The following is a 19,208-nucleotide window of genomic DNA, read 5'->3' on the forward strand; positions in this document are numbered from 1 at the left end:
ATTAGTAAGTTTAGACATTAATATAATTTATAACTTCATATTAACAGTTAGCATTCTATTTTCAGCGATGTATGACTCATTTGTATTAGTGTTAATGTTCTCATATGAAGCATATAACATTTATTTTACCGCTATATATATACGATACTATTATTGTTAACATGCTAACTTATTGTACACCATGTTAATTTCGTTTATTTCGGCTCGTTAACTTTAATATTAGTTAGTTAATTTCATATGTATCCGTTAAATAATATGTTAGATTGATAAATAATACTAAATTATATAGTCTGTTATAAAGCTAATGATTTGTTTAACGTGATAAATAAATATACTCGATAACAAATTTTTTTATACGTGTTAAGAGATAGTATTCAATATTAACAAATTTGTAACATGTTAAACATTTGTTTATTCGCTACAAAATTTGTAATATTGTATGTTAGTGGTTAAATTCACACATGAGTTCTAATGTTATTCATAACAAATCCAGAAAAAAAATATTTACCAGGTTTTCATTATCCAAAAGCTCACTACCATTTTTTTTTCTTTGTTTAAGAACATAGATGACTGTAACTACACAATTTTGTTTGTAATATTTTTTATCGGTAAAATTGAATAGATGTACTGATTACAATACCACTTACTTATTGATGTTATAGCTAACTAGTAAGTTTAAACGTTAAAATAATTTATAACTTATAATATTAAAAGTTAACATTCTATGTCCACTATACATGACTCATTTGTTTATACTATACATTTAACACTACTTATTATTGTTATCTTCTACTAAAACATTTATACGCTAACATTTTATATAACAACTAACATTTTGTATATAATTTTTCCTACACCAAACAATATAAAATATATTTTAGACATTTAATAATTGAAGCATACATAAATATATGTATATAAATTTATGCAAACCATTAAAGTGGATGATGTATTTTCGTCGTTGTTAGCGTCTAATACTATTTTATATGACATCTTTTGATATATTATTTCATGCATGTTAGATGATACATACCACCATGCCTTAGCGCTTATACACTATACTAATTATAATTCGACCACAAGTTAGTTTTCAGGTAACATATGTGTATCCGCTAAATTATAGAGCTATATTTTGTGTAAGAAATGTAATGTTTGACTACAACAAAGTTAACCGTTAATATATAATTAGATATGTAACACAAGATATTAACTACTATATAATATCTTATCGTTAACGTAATTCCTATTTGATCTTCTATATCTTGTCTCTTTTTTTTCTTCAACACATAGTCTTTTTACCACCCAGGATTTATAATCTCCATAATTGACTTCGTTTATGTCTTTCTTTTCTGTTGAATCTTAAATTTCGCGTTGCTCTATCTAATAATAAGAACATAAATAAGTCTAATACACATTGCAATATATCTTTTTCATTTTTTGTTAAAAAAAAAGAAAAATTCTCAGCATTGATCTGCCTGCAATTTTGGTAAAGCTTACATGATCTACTTACTGTTGTTTTGTTTTACAGTGAGAAGAATTAATTTTGGCAGATACAATACACTTTGTTAACTAGATGATTATTAGTGAAGCTCTCCACGTACTATACATCTGCAAACATCTTTATATAGTTTTTTTTCTGACAACTCGATTTCATCGCTAGTTCTTTCTCTCCTATGCAGGGGCAAAGTCGTCAAAAACGTTCTAAAAGATAGTCAAAAATTCATTAAGTCTTATCAAGGGCATTCATCTAATTTGTGTTCAAATGGTATATTTACCTAAATGTCTCTAAAAGTTATGGAATCAATTAAATTCAATTTTTGTTTTTCACCGTTTCAAAGAGTGTGAAAAGTTAAAAATTCTTTTTTAAAGAAATAATAAATTCTTAACAGAAATTCCTTAATTCTAACTGGTTGTTGAGTTTAGTAATATTTTTTCACCCTATTTGTTTCAAATGAAATATTTTGTATTTAATACATTAAAAATTGTTTACATCATAATTTATTATTTTTATGCTCATAAATAGAGAATTGGTTTATTTAATTGGACATATAAAGTTTTTAAAATTAAATATTAAATGATTACTAGATTTTGATCTGCTCTTAAGAAGCGCGTATATTTTTTTGTTGTAAATTCGTTAAAATTGAAGAATTCGTAATCATTTATTAGTTATAAGTTATTTAAAGATGTTATATTCTAATGTATGAGGTTGAAACAACGGTTTCTTTGTGTATTTCATATCCGTTTGAGACTTTAGACCCAGTTACTCATATATAGTCCGGTTTAGATTTACTAAATACTTGTCAATTAGATTAACAGTATATTTGAAGATGAATTCATGTGTTTTACATTATATATTTAAGAGAATGAATTTGTGTGTGTTATGGTGTAACTAGCAATAATTGTTTTATTAAATTTAGTTCTATGTATATTAATTATCAAATCAGATAATTTTATTTTTTGTATCTATTCTATAGATAAAAATATTAAATTTTTTATACTGAAAAAACATCAATACTATTATCATAAAAACAACATTTAAAATATGATGAAAAGTATGTATACTAAATCATAAACTTGAATTTCAATTTGAAAAAATGAGTTTTTAAATTTTAAAATGATATAAAATACATATTCTAAGTTGTTTGTATTTGTTAATTTCCATAATATAGTTAAAGTGGTTTTATCTGAATCATACTAAAAACTCAATTTAATAAGTTGGCCCGAGGATAATCTCTAACTAAATTCATATGCATTTTTCAAAATTTGTTCAGTACTTGTATGTTAATATCGTTTTTATGAACTGTAAATTATAATATATACTACTAAGTTTGATCGGTTCTATAGTAAAACATGATTTTGTGATAATTATTTATAATACTTCATTAACTCTTTTTTTAAATACATGTATTACTTTTTAGGAAACTTAAAATACATGTATTACTTACTAGACTATTTTAATTCAGATGACATATATTATTTAATGGTGATATGTAATAGTTAAAAATTATATAATATACTTGGTCACATACGTAATAGATTAGTCTATGGACCCACAAGTTTATATTATTGCATCAAAAAATTTTGGTTAGTAAATCGTATATGAGATATAAATAACTAAACATGGAAATTTATAATGAAATGGTGAGATTTATATAAGGTAATATAGTAGTTTCCATAAATATAGGAGTGCCACATTTATAATATCTAAAGAAAATCAGAGAAAATTACGATAGTATATTGTTAGGTGAAATTTAAGTAGGACCATGAAATTATTAGCTCTTAGGAAATGGTTCAAACAACCTTTTAAAGTAGATTTAAAACTCCTTCTCTTTTAATAGTATTGATTGATTGGAAAAGAAAATGTGATGTGAATTTTAAAAAGGTAAAAAAGATGATGATGAATAAATTGAACCATTGTGCATAATCTAACAAGAACACCTTACAAAATGCGTTTAAGTTTTTTTTTTTCAAGTGAACCAAAAATGTTTAAAACTACATGTTCTTAAACTAATACGTTTCCATGTTCATTCGCCCGAGTCTTAGTGGAATCCAACAAATCTTGCCAAACAAAAACTTCACAGCATATCCTTTATATATTAAAGGAGAGCATTTTTAAGACTTTTCTTAACGGTGAATTGACAATGTCTAACGTGGCTTCATGAGAAGTTTTTATTTGAGAAATCGCCTAAGTGCCACGCAGAGAATGTTTATCATAAAATTATACATTTAATGCAAACGTTACTTTCCTTAAAACTCTAAACAATTTTCGGGACTCATATTTTTACTTGAGCTTCATTCTTCATGTTTCGAACCATCATGAATATCACCGGAACAATCTGTTTGGAACCAAACTTAAGCTTCTTTCTTCCTCGATCACTTTCGAGTAGAAAATACAACTCAGATAGACTGTTGCGAGTTATCAGCTTCACTTTCAATATAATTGTCAACGAGAATCAACTTGAGTTTCATGTAGCGATGACCATGGCTGTAACTTCCGAATTCTATTATAAACACATGTGTTTTAAGAAACGATCGAAGCAACTTCGACGTAACAACCAAGATTTTCTAACGTTACATTTCTTAAAAATCTAAACAATTCTCGGGACGTCATTCGACATGTGAAGTTATATAACCAAAGTAGGAAAAAGAAAAGAAAAGAAATGAGAAACGACGTGTGAAGATGGAGCCAGAGCTGAGTCTAGAGTGAAAAATGAGAAAAAAAAAGAGAAATCACGTTATGTGTGAAGACAAAAATAGCTCGGAGTAAAGACAAGAAGGAATTCAAGGAAACAAAGGTGGAGAAGAAGAATAAGTACACAGTTTGAGATGGACTTTCGAGAGAAGGATCCCGATCAGATATGAGTGTGGGAGATCATTATATGAAGATTCACTTAATACAGGACATGTCAGGGAAGCCATAGAAACTGACGTCTCTGTCATTGGAGTAAATTTGTTGTGGTGTGCGTTGCTTCCTACGCAAGTATTAGAAGAAGCAGCTCAAATCTGGGCTAAGTCAAACCGGAAAATATTATGGCCAAGCTGGAGTTCCGGAACAAATAAGAAAGCTTCAGATCATTTTCAAGATATCTAGAAACTGTTATGTTGCAGAAACTTTGGGAGATCATGGGAGGTTCGTATGTGTCCTAATCAGACTGAAAATTGGTGCACGTTTAAGGGACACTACATACTCAATTCAACTATTGCATACCCAAAATAAATATAAACCATCATTATTAAGGGACACTACATACTCGAAAATTTATTGCATACCCAAAATAAATTTAAGGGACACTACATACTCGATGATGAGTGCATTGTTATGATTAAAAATATAGAGTTGGACAAAATCTGAATTCAAAAAACTGAACCAAATCCAATATGAAAAAAGTTGTACTGAACTTTTAACCAACATTAGTTAGATATCCGAACGGATTCAAATTTTGGTATTTAGAGAATTGGAACCGAATCTGATCTGAACCGAGATATTCAGGTGTCCAAGTGTATTCAAACCAGATTTATGTACTTAAATATATTAATTATTTTTAAATTTAATATCTAAAAGAATATACAAAATATATAAGATATTTTTAAGTTGTTCAAAATACCGGGTAATATATAAAAATAAAGTACATATATAAAATAACTAAACGATACTCAAATACCGAAAATATTTAAAATATCTATTGATTTTCTGTCCAAATATTTAGAGTAAACCAATTTTATGTTAATTTTAAGTATTTTGGCATATATTGTTTAAATTTATATGTTATATATTTTTATTTTTATATTTTAGAAATTAAAATTTTATATGAACTTTTAATTTTTTTTTAAAAAACTCAAACTAAACATGCAAAGATCTGAACCGGACCAAACTGAATCCGTAAAGATCCGAACTGAACTGAACCAAACCAAAACAAATGATATCCGAATGCTCATTTTTACTCAAATGTAAAAAAAGATTATTGATACAAAAAAAATATTGTTTATAATATTTTAAATACATCATAGTTAAAAAAAATCACTCCGCGCAAGGAGCGGATTATCATCTAGTTATTACTTATTAGTTATTACTTATTAGTGATGTACCTTTTATAACACATCATCATTGATATACATCTTCAACTAATACGCTTCCATGTCCAATCCATTCGCCTGAATCTGATCCAAAACCATTGATTAAGTATCCACAACCGCAACAGTATCCACTGTTGGCTGAGTTTCGCCAACAGAAGAAACTCTGCAGCTTTGAATTATTAGAACACTGCACTCATCATCGAATCAATATAGTGTCACAAATGAATACATCACCACGACAAGAGGTCCTTCCCATAGCCTAGAAGACCCATCCCCATAACTCACTTTCTTCACTTAACGAGATATTAATGAGTCTTCCAGCCCGGTCATAAACTTTACGATGAACAGAATCACCAAGAACCTGTTTATTGGCTAAGAAGAAAACTTTTGATGTAATCAAAACTAAAATAAAGAAAATGGATGAGATAATCAAGAACTTGCATGGAACTTTTTCAGCAGCTAGAGGATCACCTTGATTCTTTGTCGGGATGAACTTGTCTTGCCTAAAGATTTAAGAGTCAGTAGTCATCCAAGAACGGAGAAAACAAATCATACGAAACAAACAAACCTTGATGTAATAAAGCCTTGCGAATCTCTTCCTTCGATGCTGAGGGAGTGACACCAAGAACATCATAGTAGACTGTTTCCCTTCACCATGATCTGATCTAAGGGAAAAGATATTTGGTTTGGTCTCGGTATGTATGTAGGGAAGAAGGTGGGCACAAGAGAGGGTGTGTGTGATCTGCTTGAAGAATCAAAAACAGAGAACGCCTTTACACTTTTGAATAGCTAATAATCACTTCCCCTCTCCTCTTTAAAACTGTCCAGTTAGTCCTTCATTTCTTAAATGTATTATTCTCATGTAATAGCACCTCGAAGAGTATATATTTCTTTATCATTTAGCAAAAAGACGATAATTTTAATAAAAAAATAGAGGTCCTACCGGGAGTCGAACCCAGGTCGCTGGATTCAAAGTCCAGAGTGCTAACCACTACACCATAGAACCTTCTTGTCTATCTACTGGCGTACTATTTAGCTCGTGTTTAAACTATGAATTACTGTACCACTTGTCTGTTTTAACTACACTTGTCCATTTCTGAAATAGAATAGTAGTCTACACTATAACAAAAGCTGGAGAAAATCAAACAAAAATGTAAAAATGTGTTGCACAACATTTGAGTAGAGAACGGTCTGCAAGTAACACAACACTTTAGTAAATAAATAGTTTTGCCTAAGCTCAAAAGTTTTGACGACTCTTCTTAACTCCTCAACAGAGTCTTCACGGCTATCTCCCTCTCCCACGTTTACCTCCACCACCACCTCCTCTTTTACCACCTCTGCTACTACCACCACCACGTCCACCGCCAGACCCACCACCTCTTCCGCCGCCAAACCCACCACCTCTTCCTCCTCTACTGCTTCCGCCACCTCTTCCCCCTCTACTGCTTCTACCGGCAAAGTCCCTCCCGCTTCCACCATCAAAATCCCTGCCGCCTCCCCTTCCTCCACCGCGACCTCCCCTGGCCCCGCCTCTGCCACCACCTCTCTTGCTATGAAGATAAGACAGTTTGTTAGCTTTCTCCTGCCTCTCCTTACGCACCTGCTCCAGATCTTTGATCTCTGAACGCACATGCGCGTTAGGCACTGATGCTGACCATCTCTTCCCTCTTCGGCCACCTCTACCTGCCAAAGTTCCTCTTCAGACTTATTCACAGCTTACAAAAAACGATGAACTTGTTTGTGTGTTCCCAGTTAAAAAACAATGTATACCTGACATGCTTGGTGTGTCGTCTCCATCACCATCCTCTCCGCTAAATGCTTTCTTGTGAGTGCTATCTTTCCATTTCTTGTATATTGCACCTGCTTTGTTTGCCCTCACCTTGGCTCCACTCTCTGTCTTTATCTATTTTAGTTACAAGAGAGCCTCAAGTTAGAACACCATCAAACATTCTTTAACCAAAAAACTAAGTTTTCTTATTACCTTGCCACTGGCTGTTACACGATCTCCATTGTTCAACTTGATGTACTTCTTACTTTTCTGTTTACCAAAGACAAATCCAGAGTTTAATAAGATTACATTATTATGATGTATCTTAACTCATTATTACCTTGTCCCAGTGGTAATTTGTTTTCTGCTGCTTCATTCCCTGCCCATCATCTGCAACTAGATCTAGAACAGCAGCGTCCAATCTACATTCCGAAACTAATGTCAATATCATACAGAAAAAAAAAAGAATGCCACAAAAAGGCCCCACCAAATATCTTTTTACCTATTTGATCCAAACCCATCGTTACCCCTCACAGATAGCCCTGCCTCTGAATGCTGCGTGTGTAAGAGTAACAAAGAGTCAGATTCATGCGTTCATCTCCGCATTGTAGCTTTGAGAGCTAATGCACATCACACAGAAAATGTTTGAACATAGGCAAAAAATAAAAAAGACATACGTGGTTAACTGGTATGGAGCTGATATAGAACTCTTCGTCCTTGAAGGTTTGTTGTGCCGTTCTTTTCTTACCGCTTACTGAAATCAATGTAAGAGTTTATACACGAAGTTAAAAACTAACCACACACCACAAAGAAACTACTAAAAAAAAAGTCGACAATAAAAAGAACTAAAGGAACAAGTGCACAAGCAGCAAGCATACCTTTGCTTCCAGTTATTTTGTCCTCAATAGAAGTGGTAATGGGTTCATCAACTTCCTAGATAACGAAAAACACTTATGTGAGTGAAACTATACACGAGAGAGTACTTCAAAGGCTTAAACGTTAGCAAGCAAGATTACCATTTCCAAATGATTATTGGAAGAACTCTTCTGATTCTGCTGATCATGTCTCTTATTAATGATCTCCTCATGCACTTCCCTTTTCCTCTTCATCACATCAACCCATTGAAGTCCCTTCACATTTCTAGACCTGGCATTATCACCTTCTGCTTCAAGTATGGTCTGCTTGGGTCTACACCACAGAATCAACCATCATTAATAATCAATATCAAATTGATCTTATAGATAGATAACTATAACAATACCCACCTGAAGTCTTTAATCTTCTGAAAAAACGCCATAGCCTCCAACTCACCACCTTCAATAATGCTTTTGAACATGGGATGCAACCCTTCTCTCGGCAACGCCTTTGCTCTCCTAATAGACTCTTTCGACGGCGCAGGCTTCGTACTCGTATACAACCGAAACGCCTTCGTCGACGTCCTCTCTAGAGAATCCAACTCCGCAGACGAATCAACCATCTCCTGTATCCTGTTAAATATAAGATCAATCGTCTTCTGCGGGAAACGTCCGTAGACGGTGACACCACTCTCGATCGCCTCGCTGGTCCTGCTCATCACTTCCTCCACGTTCTTCAACACCTCGTCCTCCGTCGGCGCGGGCCTGATGGGCTTGGACAGGAAGAGATGAAGGTCCAGCAGGTACGGCATGTCCTCGGGAGTTACAAACGATATCGCCGACCCCGTGCGGCCGGCTCTCGCTGCTCTTCCCACTCTATGGACAAAGATCTTCGGTCTCGGTGGGAAGTCCCAGTTGATAACGTTGTCAAGCAACGGTATGTCGATACCTCTAGCAGCGATATCCGTGACGATCAGCAGCATTGTCTTCCTCGCTCTGAATCTTGAAACGTGGATCTTGCGTGCGTCTTGGTCCATGTCACCGTAACACACAGAGGGGACGATGTTCTCCAGCTTGAACAGCGAGTTCACAAACTCCACGTGATGCTTCGTGGAAACGAATATGATCGTCTGTTCGTTAGAGCTTATATGCTCTCTCACCAAGTATATCAACGCAGCGTACTTCTCTTCGGGTCGTAACGTTAGGAACGAGAGTTTTAAGTCGGGGCTGATCTTGTTCTCTACGTCTAGTCTAACGAGCTGAGGCTCGCGGAGACCAGCCTTTGCGAACTCCGCGAGGGCGCTCGGTAGTGTGGCGCTGAAGAGGAGGGTCTGTCTGTTTTCGCCTAGCTTGGCTAGGATCTGGTGGAGCTGCTCGGCGAAACCCATGCCGAAGAGACTGTCTGCTTCGTCGAAGACGACGTACTCGACTGTTCTTAGCGACATGTCGTCTACTTCCTCGAGGAGATGCATGAGTCTCCCCGGGGTTGCGATGATCACGTCGGGGCTTTTTGTTAGCTCTTCGAACTGGTCTTGCATGCTATCACCACCGACGAGTAAGGTAACGCGAAGATCTGAAACAATAGAGGAATCAAAAAGGTAATTTAAAACACAAATCAAAAACAAGTGTGTTAGAATTAAGCCCTTCAGACATCATAAAGATTTTTAAAAAACACAACTGAAACCAGTGTCCATGAGATTGAGATTGAGATTACAATTGAGTTCTTTAGAGATCATAAAAGTAATCAACAAGTGTTTTATAAATTGAGATTAGGTTTTTTCAGACATCATAAAGGAAGTAACAAGGTGTTTAAAACACAACTGAAAAAAGTGTTTTTATGATTGAGATTATGTTAAGACTTGAGTTCTTCAAACATCTTAAAGGAATAAAAATGTGTTTTACAACAACTAAAACCAAGTGTCTTAAGAATGAGATTAGGTTTACAATTAAACTCTTCAGACATCATAAAGGAACCAACAGGTGTTTAAAACACAACTCAAACAGGTTTTAAAAGACTGCGATTAGGTTAGAATTGAGTACTTTAGACATCATTAAGGATTGAGATTTAAGTTAGAATTGAGTTCTTTAGACAGTGCAAAAGGACAAGAATGAGATTAGGTTAGAACTGAGTTCTTCAGACAAGGAAGGAAACAAAAGACCAAACCTGTAAACTTTCCGAGCTCCTTAGCGAACTTAAGAGTCTGCTCAGCCAAATCACGAGTAGGCGACAAGATGAGCGCCCTAACGCCGCCCTGAGGGACGTGCTGTTTGAGCTTCTCAAGCATAGGGATGAGAAAAGCAGCGGTTTTTCCGGAACCCGTTCTGGCCATGGCGACGACGTCGACGCCGGAGAGGATCAAAGGCATCGTCTTCCGCTGGATCGGGGTGGGAACTTTGTACCCTTTCTTCTTGATTGCGTTGTAGACATTGGGACCGAGGTTTAGAGACTCGAACCCTCCGGATTTGCCTTTCTTCTTCTGCTTCTCTTTGCGGTGAAGCTCCGTGACCGAGCTCACCAGGAACCCCTTTCCTTCGACCATTGTGATTCGTGCGTGACTGCAGCGAATCTCCGAAGAAGAAGAAGAAGAAGATGATGGTGAGATTGAGTTTAGGTTTAGCCGTTTAGGGTTTAAAGAGGAGATGATACACTAAAACCCTTTGGTGGGCTTTACTTATTTTGGGCATTTAACTACAGTGATATAGACCCAACAAAAACCCATTCGTGGGCTTGAGTTGCTTGGTCTGCAAGTCTGATTATGTTAATGTTTCTATGTTTGTCTCTTCCATTAGACCAAAGTTGTTTATTTTGCTTAAATTTGGTCCATTAAACCAAAGTTCAAGTCTTTAAAATATTTTTTTTTCTAATATGTAAGAAATGCTCTAATTTTAGTTTAGTATGATAATTCTAAATAGCTCTAGTTTCAGTAATTTTTGGCCATAATTAGTCGGTTTGAATATAAATCGAAAGAAAAAAAAAGAAAACACTATATTTTATCAAAAGAGAAACAAGTATATGGAAAAGAACAATCAATTACGCTAACATATATAATAAGCCGAAACTTGAGACTGACGCAACGAATATAATTAAGGCCAACTAATATCAGCTTCATATATTAAAATTCATTAGAAAAGAAAAATGTAAAATTTTCACCTTGATGGCCAGAAATTAATATTTAGTGCCAATTACGGTAAAACATCCCGAAACAAAGCACTCGGTGGGTGCACTCCTGATCTGCTTTCTGGTTCTACAGACCCACGTGGATGAATAGTGGAGACACCAAGTGGAAGTCGAAAATCTCTTTAAACACATGTCGACTTGTAAAAACAACAGTGTGTCGTTTTCTGTAAAGACATCCTCTTTCATTTACAACTCGATAAAACCTCTTCTCCTCATCTCTTACCATCACGCAAACGTAACTAATTAAAGGTCTAAGTTCGTCACTGTTGATAATGTCTACGGCTGGTCACTTTATTCGATGCCTAGGTTCTTATTTTTAATCTGGTCTCTTTATGCAAACATTAATCCATCGGTCGTTGATCGTTCTACTATCTATTAATTAGTTTTAGAGGTTTTGATAATATGTTATTTTTGACGACTTATGATACGAACTCTTTTAAAAAATTGAATATGCTGATGTTACAAAAACAAAATGTTACATGGTTGGTGGTTGCAGCGGCTGTGGCATGGGAAGCTGGAAAGCCACTGGCGATGGAGGAAGTAGAAGTTGCTCCACCGCAGAAAAAAGAAGTTCGTATCAAGGTTCACTTCACTTCTGTATGTCACACCGATGTTTGCTTCTGGGAAGCAAAGGTATATCAATAAGAACCCCAAAACAAGATTCATTGATTACCTATAATCCTGAGTTATATCTCACAAGATTTTGGATTCTTGACTCTGCAGGGACAAACACCGTTGTTTCCACGTATCTTAGGCCATGAAGCTGGAGGGTAAAACAAAACAACCCTAATCTTCTTTCATATATTTTAGGGTTTAACATATTTTTGGTTTTAGGGTTGTGGAGAGTGTTGGAGAAGGAGTAACTGATCTTCAACCAGGAGATCACGTTTTACCCATCTTCACCGGCGAATGTGGCAATTGCCGTCACTGCCACTCTGAGGAATCTAACATGTGTGATCTCCTCAGGATCAACACCGACCGAGGCGGCATGATTCACGACGGTGAATCAAGATTCTCCACCAACGGCAAACCCATTCACCACTTCCTTGGAACCTCCACGTTTAGTGAGTACACCGTGGTTCACTCCGGCCAGGTCGCTAAGATCAACCCGGATGCTCCTCTTGATAAAGTCTGCATCGTTAGCTGTGGTTTATCCACTGGGCTGGGAGCAACCTTGAACGTGGCTAAACCCAAGAGAGGCCAGAGTGTTGCGATTTTCGGTCTTGGTGCTGTTGGTTTAGCTGCGGCGGAAGGTGCTAGAATATCTGGTGCTGCTAGGATCATTGGTGTTGATCTCAACCCCAAGAGATTCGAGGACGGTATAGTTAAAAATTGATTAATCCTTCTTTAATCTAATCTCCACAACTTAGATTTGAGTTTTGTTGTGTTGTGGCAGCTAAGAAATTCGGTGTGACAGAGTTTGTGAACCCTAGAGAGCATGACAAGCCTGTTCAGCAAGTCATCATTGAGATGACAGATGGTGGAGTGGACCGGAGTGTGGAGTGCACAGGAAGCGTCCAAGCCATGATTCAAGCATTTGAATGCGTTCACGAGGTATCGTCTCCTTCACATTGGTTCAGACCAACTCCTTCGCATTGGTTCAGACCAACCGTTCATAACTTCTGAATTCTGAACTTTGATACATATGACCAGTCTTCTATAACAAATTATTTTCTATAACAAATTATTAAAATTTATTTACGTACCACTTAGCAATTTATTTCTTGTGTGATGTTGTTTAAGGGATGGGGTGTTGCGGTGCTGGTTGGTGTGCCAAGACAAGACGATGCCTTCAGGACTCATCCAATGAACTTTCTTAACGAGAGGACACTCAAGGGCTCTTTCTTTGGGAACTACAAACCTAAAACCGACATTCCCGGGGTCGTTGAGAAGTACATGAACAAGGTAATGAGAGAACCCTTTCCTTTTACAAAAGTTGTGATCTTTACATAATAATAGATATCAAATGCTCAGTTGGTTTCTATCATCAGGAGCTGGATCTTGAGAAGTTCATCACTCACACGGTGCCCTTCTCGGAGATCAACAAGGCCTTTGATTACATGTCGAAGGGAGAGTGTATCCGTTGCATCATCGACATGGGTGCTTGAATGCTTTCAAGTGTGTGTGTTTTTAGGTTCCTTTATGCGTATTCACCAGCAATAATAGAAATATACAGCTATACTCTGTTTATAAGTTGGGTGTTTCCGTGTCTTATTTTATACCCTTACCGTTGTAACAGATCAATTCTAGCGAAGGTGTTTCTATACTATAAACTACAAATATGCGAGTTTTTCTTATCTTCCACGTTTGTGTACACCATGATGTATGATACATCGGTCTGTCTTCCATTGTAAGGGGGAACATGACTTGTTAGTGAGCTGATCAATTCACACTTGTATGGTAGTGAAGCTCGGCAGAATCATGAAATCATAAATGCATATTAAAGAGAACTCACAGATTCTCAGCAAATGCCACAATGCTTCTTTTGTCACATATTAGTGTCTCCACCGTAGCTAACCGCCGTTATGTCTCCACGTTTTGATAAGGCTAACCGCCGTTTGTCCTCGTCATCTACAAAATTGGGGTTATTTAAAAAAAAAAAAAAGTTAGTGTTCATCGAAGGAAAATACCCAATAGAACAGGGTTTGTTTTGGAAAAAAAAAACAAAAAGGTTCATTTCTTCTTCGTCTCGGAGCTCAACGGAAGATCATCAGAGAGACCGAAACCAATTCGCCAAGATAGCACTCGTTGTAAAATCACACTGATCGAGCGATGGTGTTGGTCACTTCGGTGCGCGATTACATAAACCGGATGCTCCACGATATCTCCGGCATGAAGGTTCTCATACTCGACTCCGAAACGGTATAAAAATCCAGTAAACCACTAATCTTCTCCGATTCACAATTATCTTCTTCGTATGATCCACAAAGGTTTTGAAATCGCAGGTTAGCAATGTGAGCATCGTGTATTCGCAGTCAGAGCTGCTTCAGAAAGAAGTGTTCCTCGTGGAGATGATCGATTCGATCCCCGTATCGAAGGAATCGATGTCGCATCTGAAAGCTGTTTATTTCGTCCGCCCTACTTCGGAGAACATTCAGAAGCTACGGTACCAGCTCGCGAATCCTAGATTCGGAGAGCACCATTTGTGTACGAGATCCGCTCTTTCATTTTTTTTTTCAAGAATCTCAGAGTTTTATCATCAATTGTTAAATAGTTTTTTTTTTTTCTAATGAATGTTTTCAGTTTTCTCAAATCTGTTGAAGGATACTCAGATTCATATCCTGGCTGATTCTGATGAGCACGAGGCTGTACAGCAAGTTCAGGTGATTGCTGGCTACTAGAGTCCTACCTTGGCTTGCTTGCTTGCTCCTTCGTACATCATGTTTTGAGTAGGAGACTGATGCTAAAAGATGTTATTTTTTTTTAGCTGTCTGTAATAAATTTCTCGGTCTGTGATGATGAAACGGAAATCATTGTGGAGCTTTTATTATATCCTCTGCCTGTCTCGAGTTTTGTGATTTAAAACATTGTTGGTTGGTGTTTTGAATAGGAGACTGATGCTAAGAGAATGTTTCCTAGTATATGGTTTTAAGCTGTCTCTAAGAAGTTTCTCGGTTTTGTTATGAAACGGTCATGATTGTGGAGCTTTTATTTTCTCCTTGCCTGTCGCAAGTTTTACTGATTCCAACTTGTGCTGCTTGGTGAACTCGAGGTAGTGGTCGTTGGTTTAAGATAGTTTTGTTTTTGTTTTTTTATGTTGCAGGAGTTTTATGCAGACTTTGTTGCTGGTGATCCATATCATTTCACTTTGAATATGCCGTCAAACCACCTGTATATGCTCCCAGCAGTTGTCGATCCCTCTGGTTTGCAGCGCTACTCCGATCGGGTTGTTGATGGAATTGCGGCGCTGTTTCTTGCTTTGAAACGTAGACCTGTCATCAGATACCAGAGGACCTCTGATACTGCAAAAAGGATTGCACAGGAAACAGCTGTAAGTGTGAAACTGTGGGACCAGACTCTTCCGCTTATCACTTGTTTCATGCATGTGATAGAACTTATCTCCAGCTTACCAGTCTTGTCTCCTGTATTCATTTGAAATATACTTTTTATGTTTCAGAAATTGATGTATCAGCACGAAAGCGGTCTTTTCGACTTTAGACGGACTGAAAGCTCTCCGTTGCTGCTTGTAATTGACAGAAGAGATGACCCCGTTACCCCATTGCTCAATCAGTGGACATATCAGGTTAACTTGACTAAAAGAGCTATTATTGTGCTACTCTCTGGTGTATATTATGTCCAGAGTAAGGATTGCTCATTGACGAGATCTTTCTGTAGGCAATGGTGCACGAACTCATAGGACTTCAGGATAATAAAGTGGACTTGAGAGCCATTGGAAGTCTCCCAAAAGATCAGCAAGTTGTGATTATTCCCCAGTACCGTATTTTATTAGTTGAAAATCTCGCAGCTAGCTAATAAGAGTCCCTTTTCCCGGCAGGAGGTGGTTCTATCATCAGAACAAGATGCATTCTTCAAATCCAACATGTACGAAAATTTTGGGGATATTGGAATGAACATCAAGCGAATGGTAGATGACTTTCAGCAGGTGGCAAAGAGTAACCAAAATATCCAGACAGTAGGTAAAAAAATATGGATAGTCTTGATCCTGCAAAGACATTCAGTTTCTGGTGCTAGTGATGATTATAATTTGTGAATGCGTTGATTTTACAGAGGACATGGCCAGATTTGTTGACAACTACCCTGAGTACAAGAAGATGCAAGGCAACGTCTCAAAGCATGTAACCCTGGTTACTGAAATGAGCAAGCTAGTTGAAGCAAGGAAACTCATGCTGGTCTCACAAACAGAGCAGGACTTGGCTTGCAATGGGGGCCAAGGAGCTGCATATGAGGTAGTTAATACCTGTGGTGAATATTCTATCTATTCGCTGTCCCACAGGAAAATCGCATGTTGCATCCATCAAAAATAACCAGACAGAAAAGTGATTTTTCAGTAGCAAACATGCAGAAAGTCCGACTGAATAATTTGGCATTCAATACCTCTGACTCTTTTTTTCATGCTTATTTACAGGCAGTTACGGATCTCTTAAATAACGAAAGTGTGTCTGACATCGACCGGCTACGTTTAGTAATGCTGTATGCTCTGCGTTATGAGAAAGAGAATCCCGTTCAGTTGATGCAACTGTTCAACAAATTGGCTTCACGGTCTCCCAAGTACAAACCAGGGGTAAAGTAAAACTTAGCACCTTTATGTTTGAATTGCATCTCTTTCTTGTACCTTTGAATATATTCTTCTGCACCTCTTTTAAAGATGGATAATGATCTGTAATTCTGCTACTACTGAACTTGGTTACCTGTTTAATCGAGTTTTGTCCATGGTTGTTCACTTTTTCTAACTTATATACTGTATTTCTGTAAAAAAAAGACCTGAAGTTTATACTTGGGTTTGCATTTTTTTCATATCATAACTTTCTGGATGTCACACAATTGCAGCTTGTTCAGTTTCTCTTGAAACAAGCCGGTGTGGAGAAGCGTACTGGTGATCTGTTTGGAAACAGAGATCTTATGAATATAGCACGCAACATGGCTCGTGGACTTAAGGTCACCTCTCAAGGAACTTAGTATATCTTCCCGATATGTCATGTTACTGACTTGTTGAAAAATATACAGGGGGTTGAGAATGTGTACACTCAACATCAGCCTCTTCTGTTTCAAACGATGGAGAGCATAACGAGAGGGAGATTACGAGATGTAGACTACCCTTTTGTTGGAGATCATTTCCAACAGGGACGGTATGTGCACCTAATTCATGTTTTTGTTATTCGTTAAACTTGACCTTAACTAATTGTATACATAATTAAAGGCCACAAGAGGTGGTGATATTCATGGTTGGTGGAACAACATACGAGGAATCACGCTCTGTTGCTCTGCAAAACGCCACCAACTCTGGCATTAGGTTTATTCTCGGCGGCACTGCAGTGCTCAATTCCAAAAGGTACGTTCAACTAAAATATAAGCCCTCAGTTCAATGTTCGTATGTCATAACCAAAGACTGTATCATAAGAACTCCGAGCTAGCTGAAGAAGTGAATTTGATTTGTGTCAGATTTCTCCTGGACTTGGAAGAAGCACAAAGGATAGCAAGATCAGGTAGCCATATGGTGTGAAGAGATTGTACAACAACAGAGTTTTGTGTAAATTAGTCTACATATTATGATTAAAAAAGGTATAACACGGAGAACTAAACATGCGTGTGTTACCTACCATTACTTGGGAGAGAGAATGAAAGAAGAAGATTGCGGTCGAATCTTTCGTACACATGACAACTAACTACTCAGAGATCGAATTGGGATTGTGTGCGTATTCAAATCGTGGTACAGTTTAATTGGATTGTTCTTCGTAGAAACTAATCAGGAATGTTAACTTCAGGGTTTGCTCTTGCATTAAAAGTTTACAAAGTAGATTACTTTGGGTTTACTATCCATCAAACTTGTAGTCACGTTTTCTGTATGTTGCAGGTCACATAAATTTTAAATATTAGTGTGTTAAAATTTTCAGCTAGATGAAATAACTTTTTTTTTTTGCTAAGAAGTTAGATGAAATAACGATTTTCAGAGACTCTCTACAACATACTACAGAATCAATATCTAACTGTTTCCCATCCAAATAAAAAGTCAAACACTTGCAGAGTTCTTTTAAAGGCGTTAACGATCACCATGTTCGAAACTGATATTTTGTTTGTTAGAATTTAGAATATTCTCTTTGTAGATAAGATGAGATCGTTGTGAATATTTTGTAGTTTACGATATTTGTGTAACCAGTTAGGCTATTTAAACCATGTTAATAGAACAACACTCCTTGAGGGAGTTTGTAAACTTTCATGGTATCGACCAAAACCATCATGTATAGTCATCTCGTGAAGAACTGGTCGCCATTGCCACTTGCTCTCATAGTTCCACCATATGTAAATAAAAATTTGTTTTAACGGGACAGGCACACGACTTACCACTCGGCCAAAGCGACCTTTTGTTAATTTTTGGATCTAACTTATATATTAACTACTGGTATTTATATATATATTTTTGTATTTTCAGCAATAACAGTCACTTCTTTTGGCAAATAAGGACAAAGAATAAGCATTTTGCTTTTTGAAGACTTGCCTACCGAATTAAATGTAAAGATGAACTATAAGCAATATAAAATAAACAGTAAATTCTATAAGTTGTAAACTAACAAGTTTATACGACATCAATAAAAAGTACGTAGAAAAAGACACATCTTTGTCTTGGCCGCTTATACTTAGTGGGATCATTGCATATTCAGTTGTGATTATCTTTAACATTTGTCTATGGCAACTAAGATTTGGTGGACAGTTCGCGTATTTGAGCTCAGTTTAGCTTAACGACAAAGATATTACTCGTTTGACCTGTAAGTTATGCTAATTGCACTTCTTTGCACTACAAATCTAATCTATTAATTTAGGGTTCTATTTTTTATCTACTATTTAAAAGTCTATGTTAGGCCATTCCTTAGAAACTTAACAAAACATCCTAAATTTACTCATATATGATATTTTCCTAACAAAAACAATATACATCTAAACAATAAAATTCCTAATAAAGGACAAATGTATTTCCTATTTTTTTGGTCATCAAGAACAAATATATTTTCATTAGGAAATTCTCGATTGATTGGTTATCATATTTAATCAAGATCATAAGTTATATCATATTTAATATATATTTCAGTAATTAGTTTCGGAATTAAATAGTATAGCCCAGCTCTTTTTAAAATTATCAAATTAAGTTTTTATATCAAAC

General features: G+C 36.2%; 3 protein-coding genes and 1 non-coding gene across 4 annotated transcripts; 2 read left to right on the top strand and 2 right to left on the bottom strand.

Moving 5' to 3' along the window:
* Positions 1-6,508: 6,508 nt before the first annotated feature.
* On the bottom strand, positions 6,509-6,580 carry TRNAQ-UUG (transfer RNA glutamine (anticodon UUG)). The gene has a single exon. It is a non-coding gene; the product is annotated as a tRNA-Gln (tRNA).
* A 116-nt stretch (positions 6,581-6,696) lies between these two features.
* Positions 6,697-10,815, bottom strand: LOC130504028 (putative DEAD-box ATP-dependent RNA helicase 29). The gene is made up of 10 exons (XM_056998600.1): positions 10,361-10,815; positions 8,608-9,769; positions 8,359-8,530; positions 8,221-8,275; positions 8,020-8,096; positions 7,845-7,897; positions 7,683-7,764; positions 7,556-7,612; positions 7,345-7,477; positions 6,697-7,257 (listed from the first exon to the last, which is right to left on the bottom strand). Exons 1-10 carry the CDS (start codon positions 10,734-10,736, stop codon positions 6,860-6,862), a joined length of 2,565 nt encoding a protein of 854 aa, XP_056854580.1. The 5' UTR covers positions 10,737-10,815; the 3' UTR covers positions 6,697-6,859.
* A 782-nt stretch (positions 10,816-11,597) lies between these two features.
* On the top strand, positions 11,598-13,632 carry LOC108816270 (alcohol dehydrogenase class-P-like). The gene is made up of 7 exons (XM_018588848.2): positions 11,598-11,680; positions 11,871-12,007; positions 12,098-12,144; positions 12,209-12,693; positions 12,771-12,928; positions 13,118-13,279; positions 13,366-13,632. Exons 1-7 carry the CDS (start codon positions 11,647-11,649, stop codon positions 13,480-13,482), a joined length of 1,140 nt encoding a protein of 379 aa, XP_018444350.1. The 5' UTR covers positions 11,598-11,646; the 3' UTR covers positions 13,483-13,632.
* A 399-nt stretch (positions 13,633-14,031) lies between these two features.
* Positions 14,032-17,695, top strand: LOC108814535 (vacuolar protein sorting-associated protein 45 homolog). Its single transcript, XM_018587130.2, has 13 exons — positions 14,032-14,236; positions 14,320-14,521; positions 14,618-14,697; positions 15,138-15,365; positions 15,492-15,617; positions 15,710-15,790; positions 15,870-16,011; positions 16,103-16,281; positions 16,461-16,616; positions 16,883-16,990; positions 17,060-17,181; positions 17,253-17,384; positions 17,495-17,695. Exons 1-13 carry the CDS (start codon positions 14,147-14,149, stop codon positions 17,553-17,555), a joined length of 1,707 nt encoding a protein of 568 aa, XP_018442632.1. The 5' UTR covers positions 14,032-14,146; the 3' UTR covers positions 17,556-17,695.
* The last annotated feature ends 1,513 nt before the right edge of the window (positions 17,696-19,208 follow it).

Source organism: Raphanus sativus, unplaced genomic scaffold (assembly GCF_000801105.2).
Source record: "Raphanus sativus cultivar WK10039 unplaced genomic scaffold, ASM80110v3 Scaffold1310, whole genome shotgun sequence".
NCBI classification, from domain to species: Eukaryota; Viridiplantae; Streptophyta; class Magnoliopsida; order Brassicales; family Brassicaceae; genus Raphanus; species Raphanus sativus.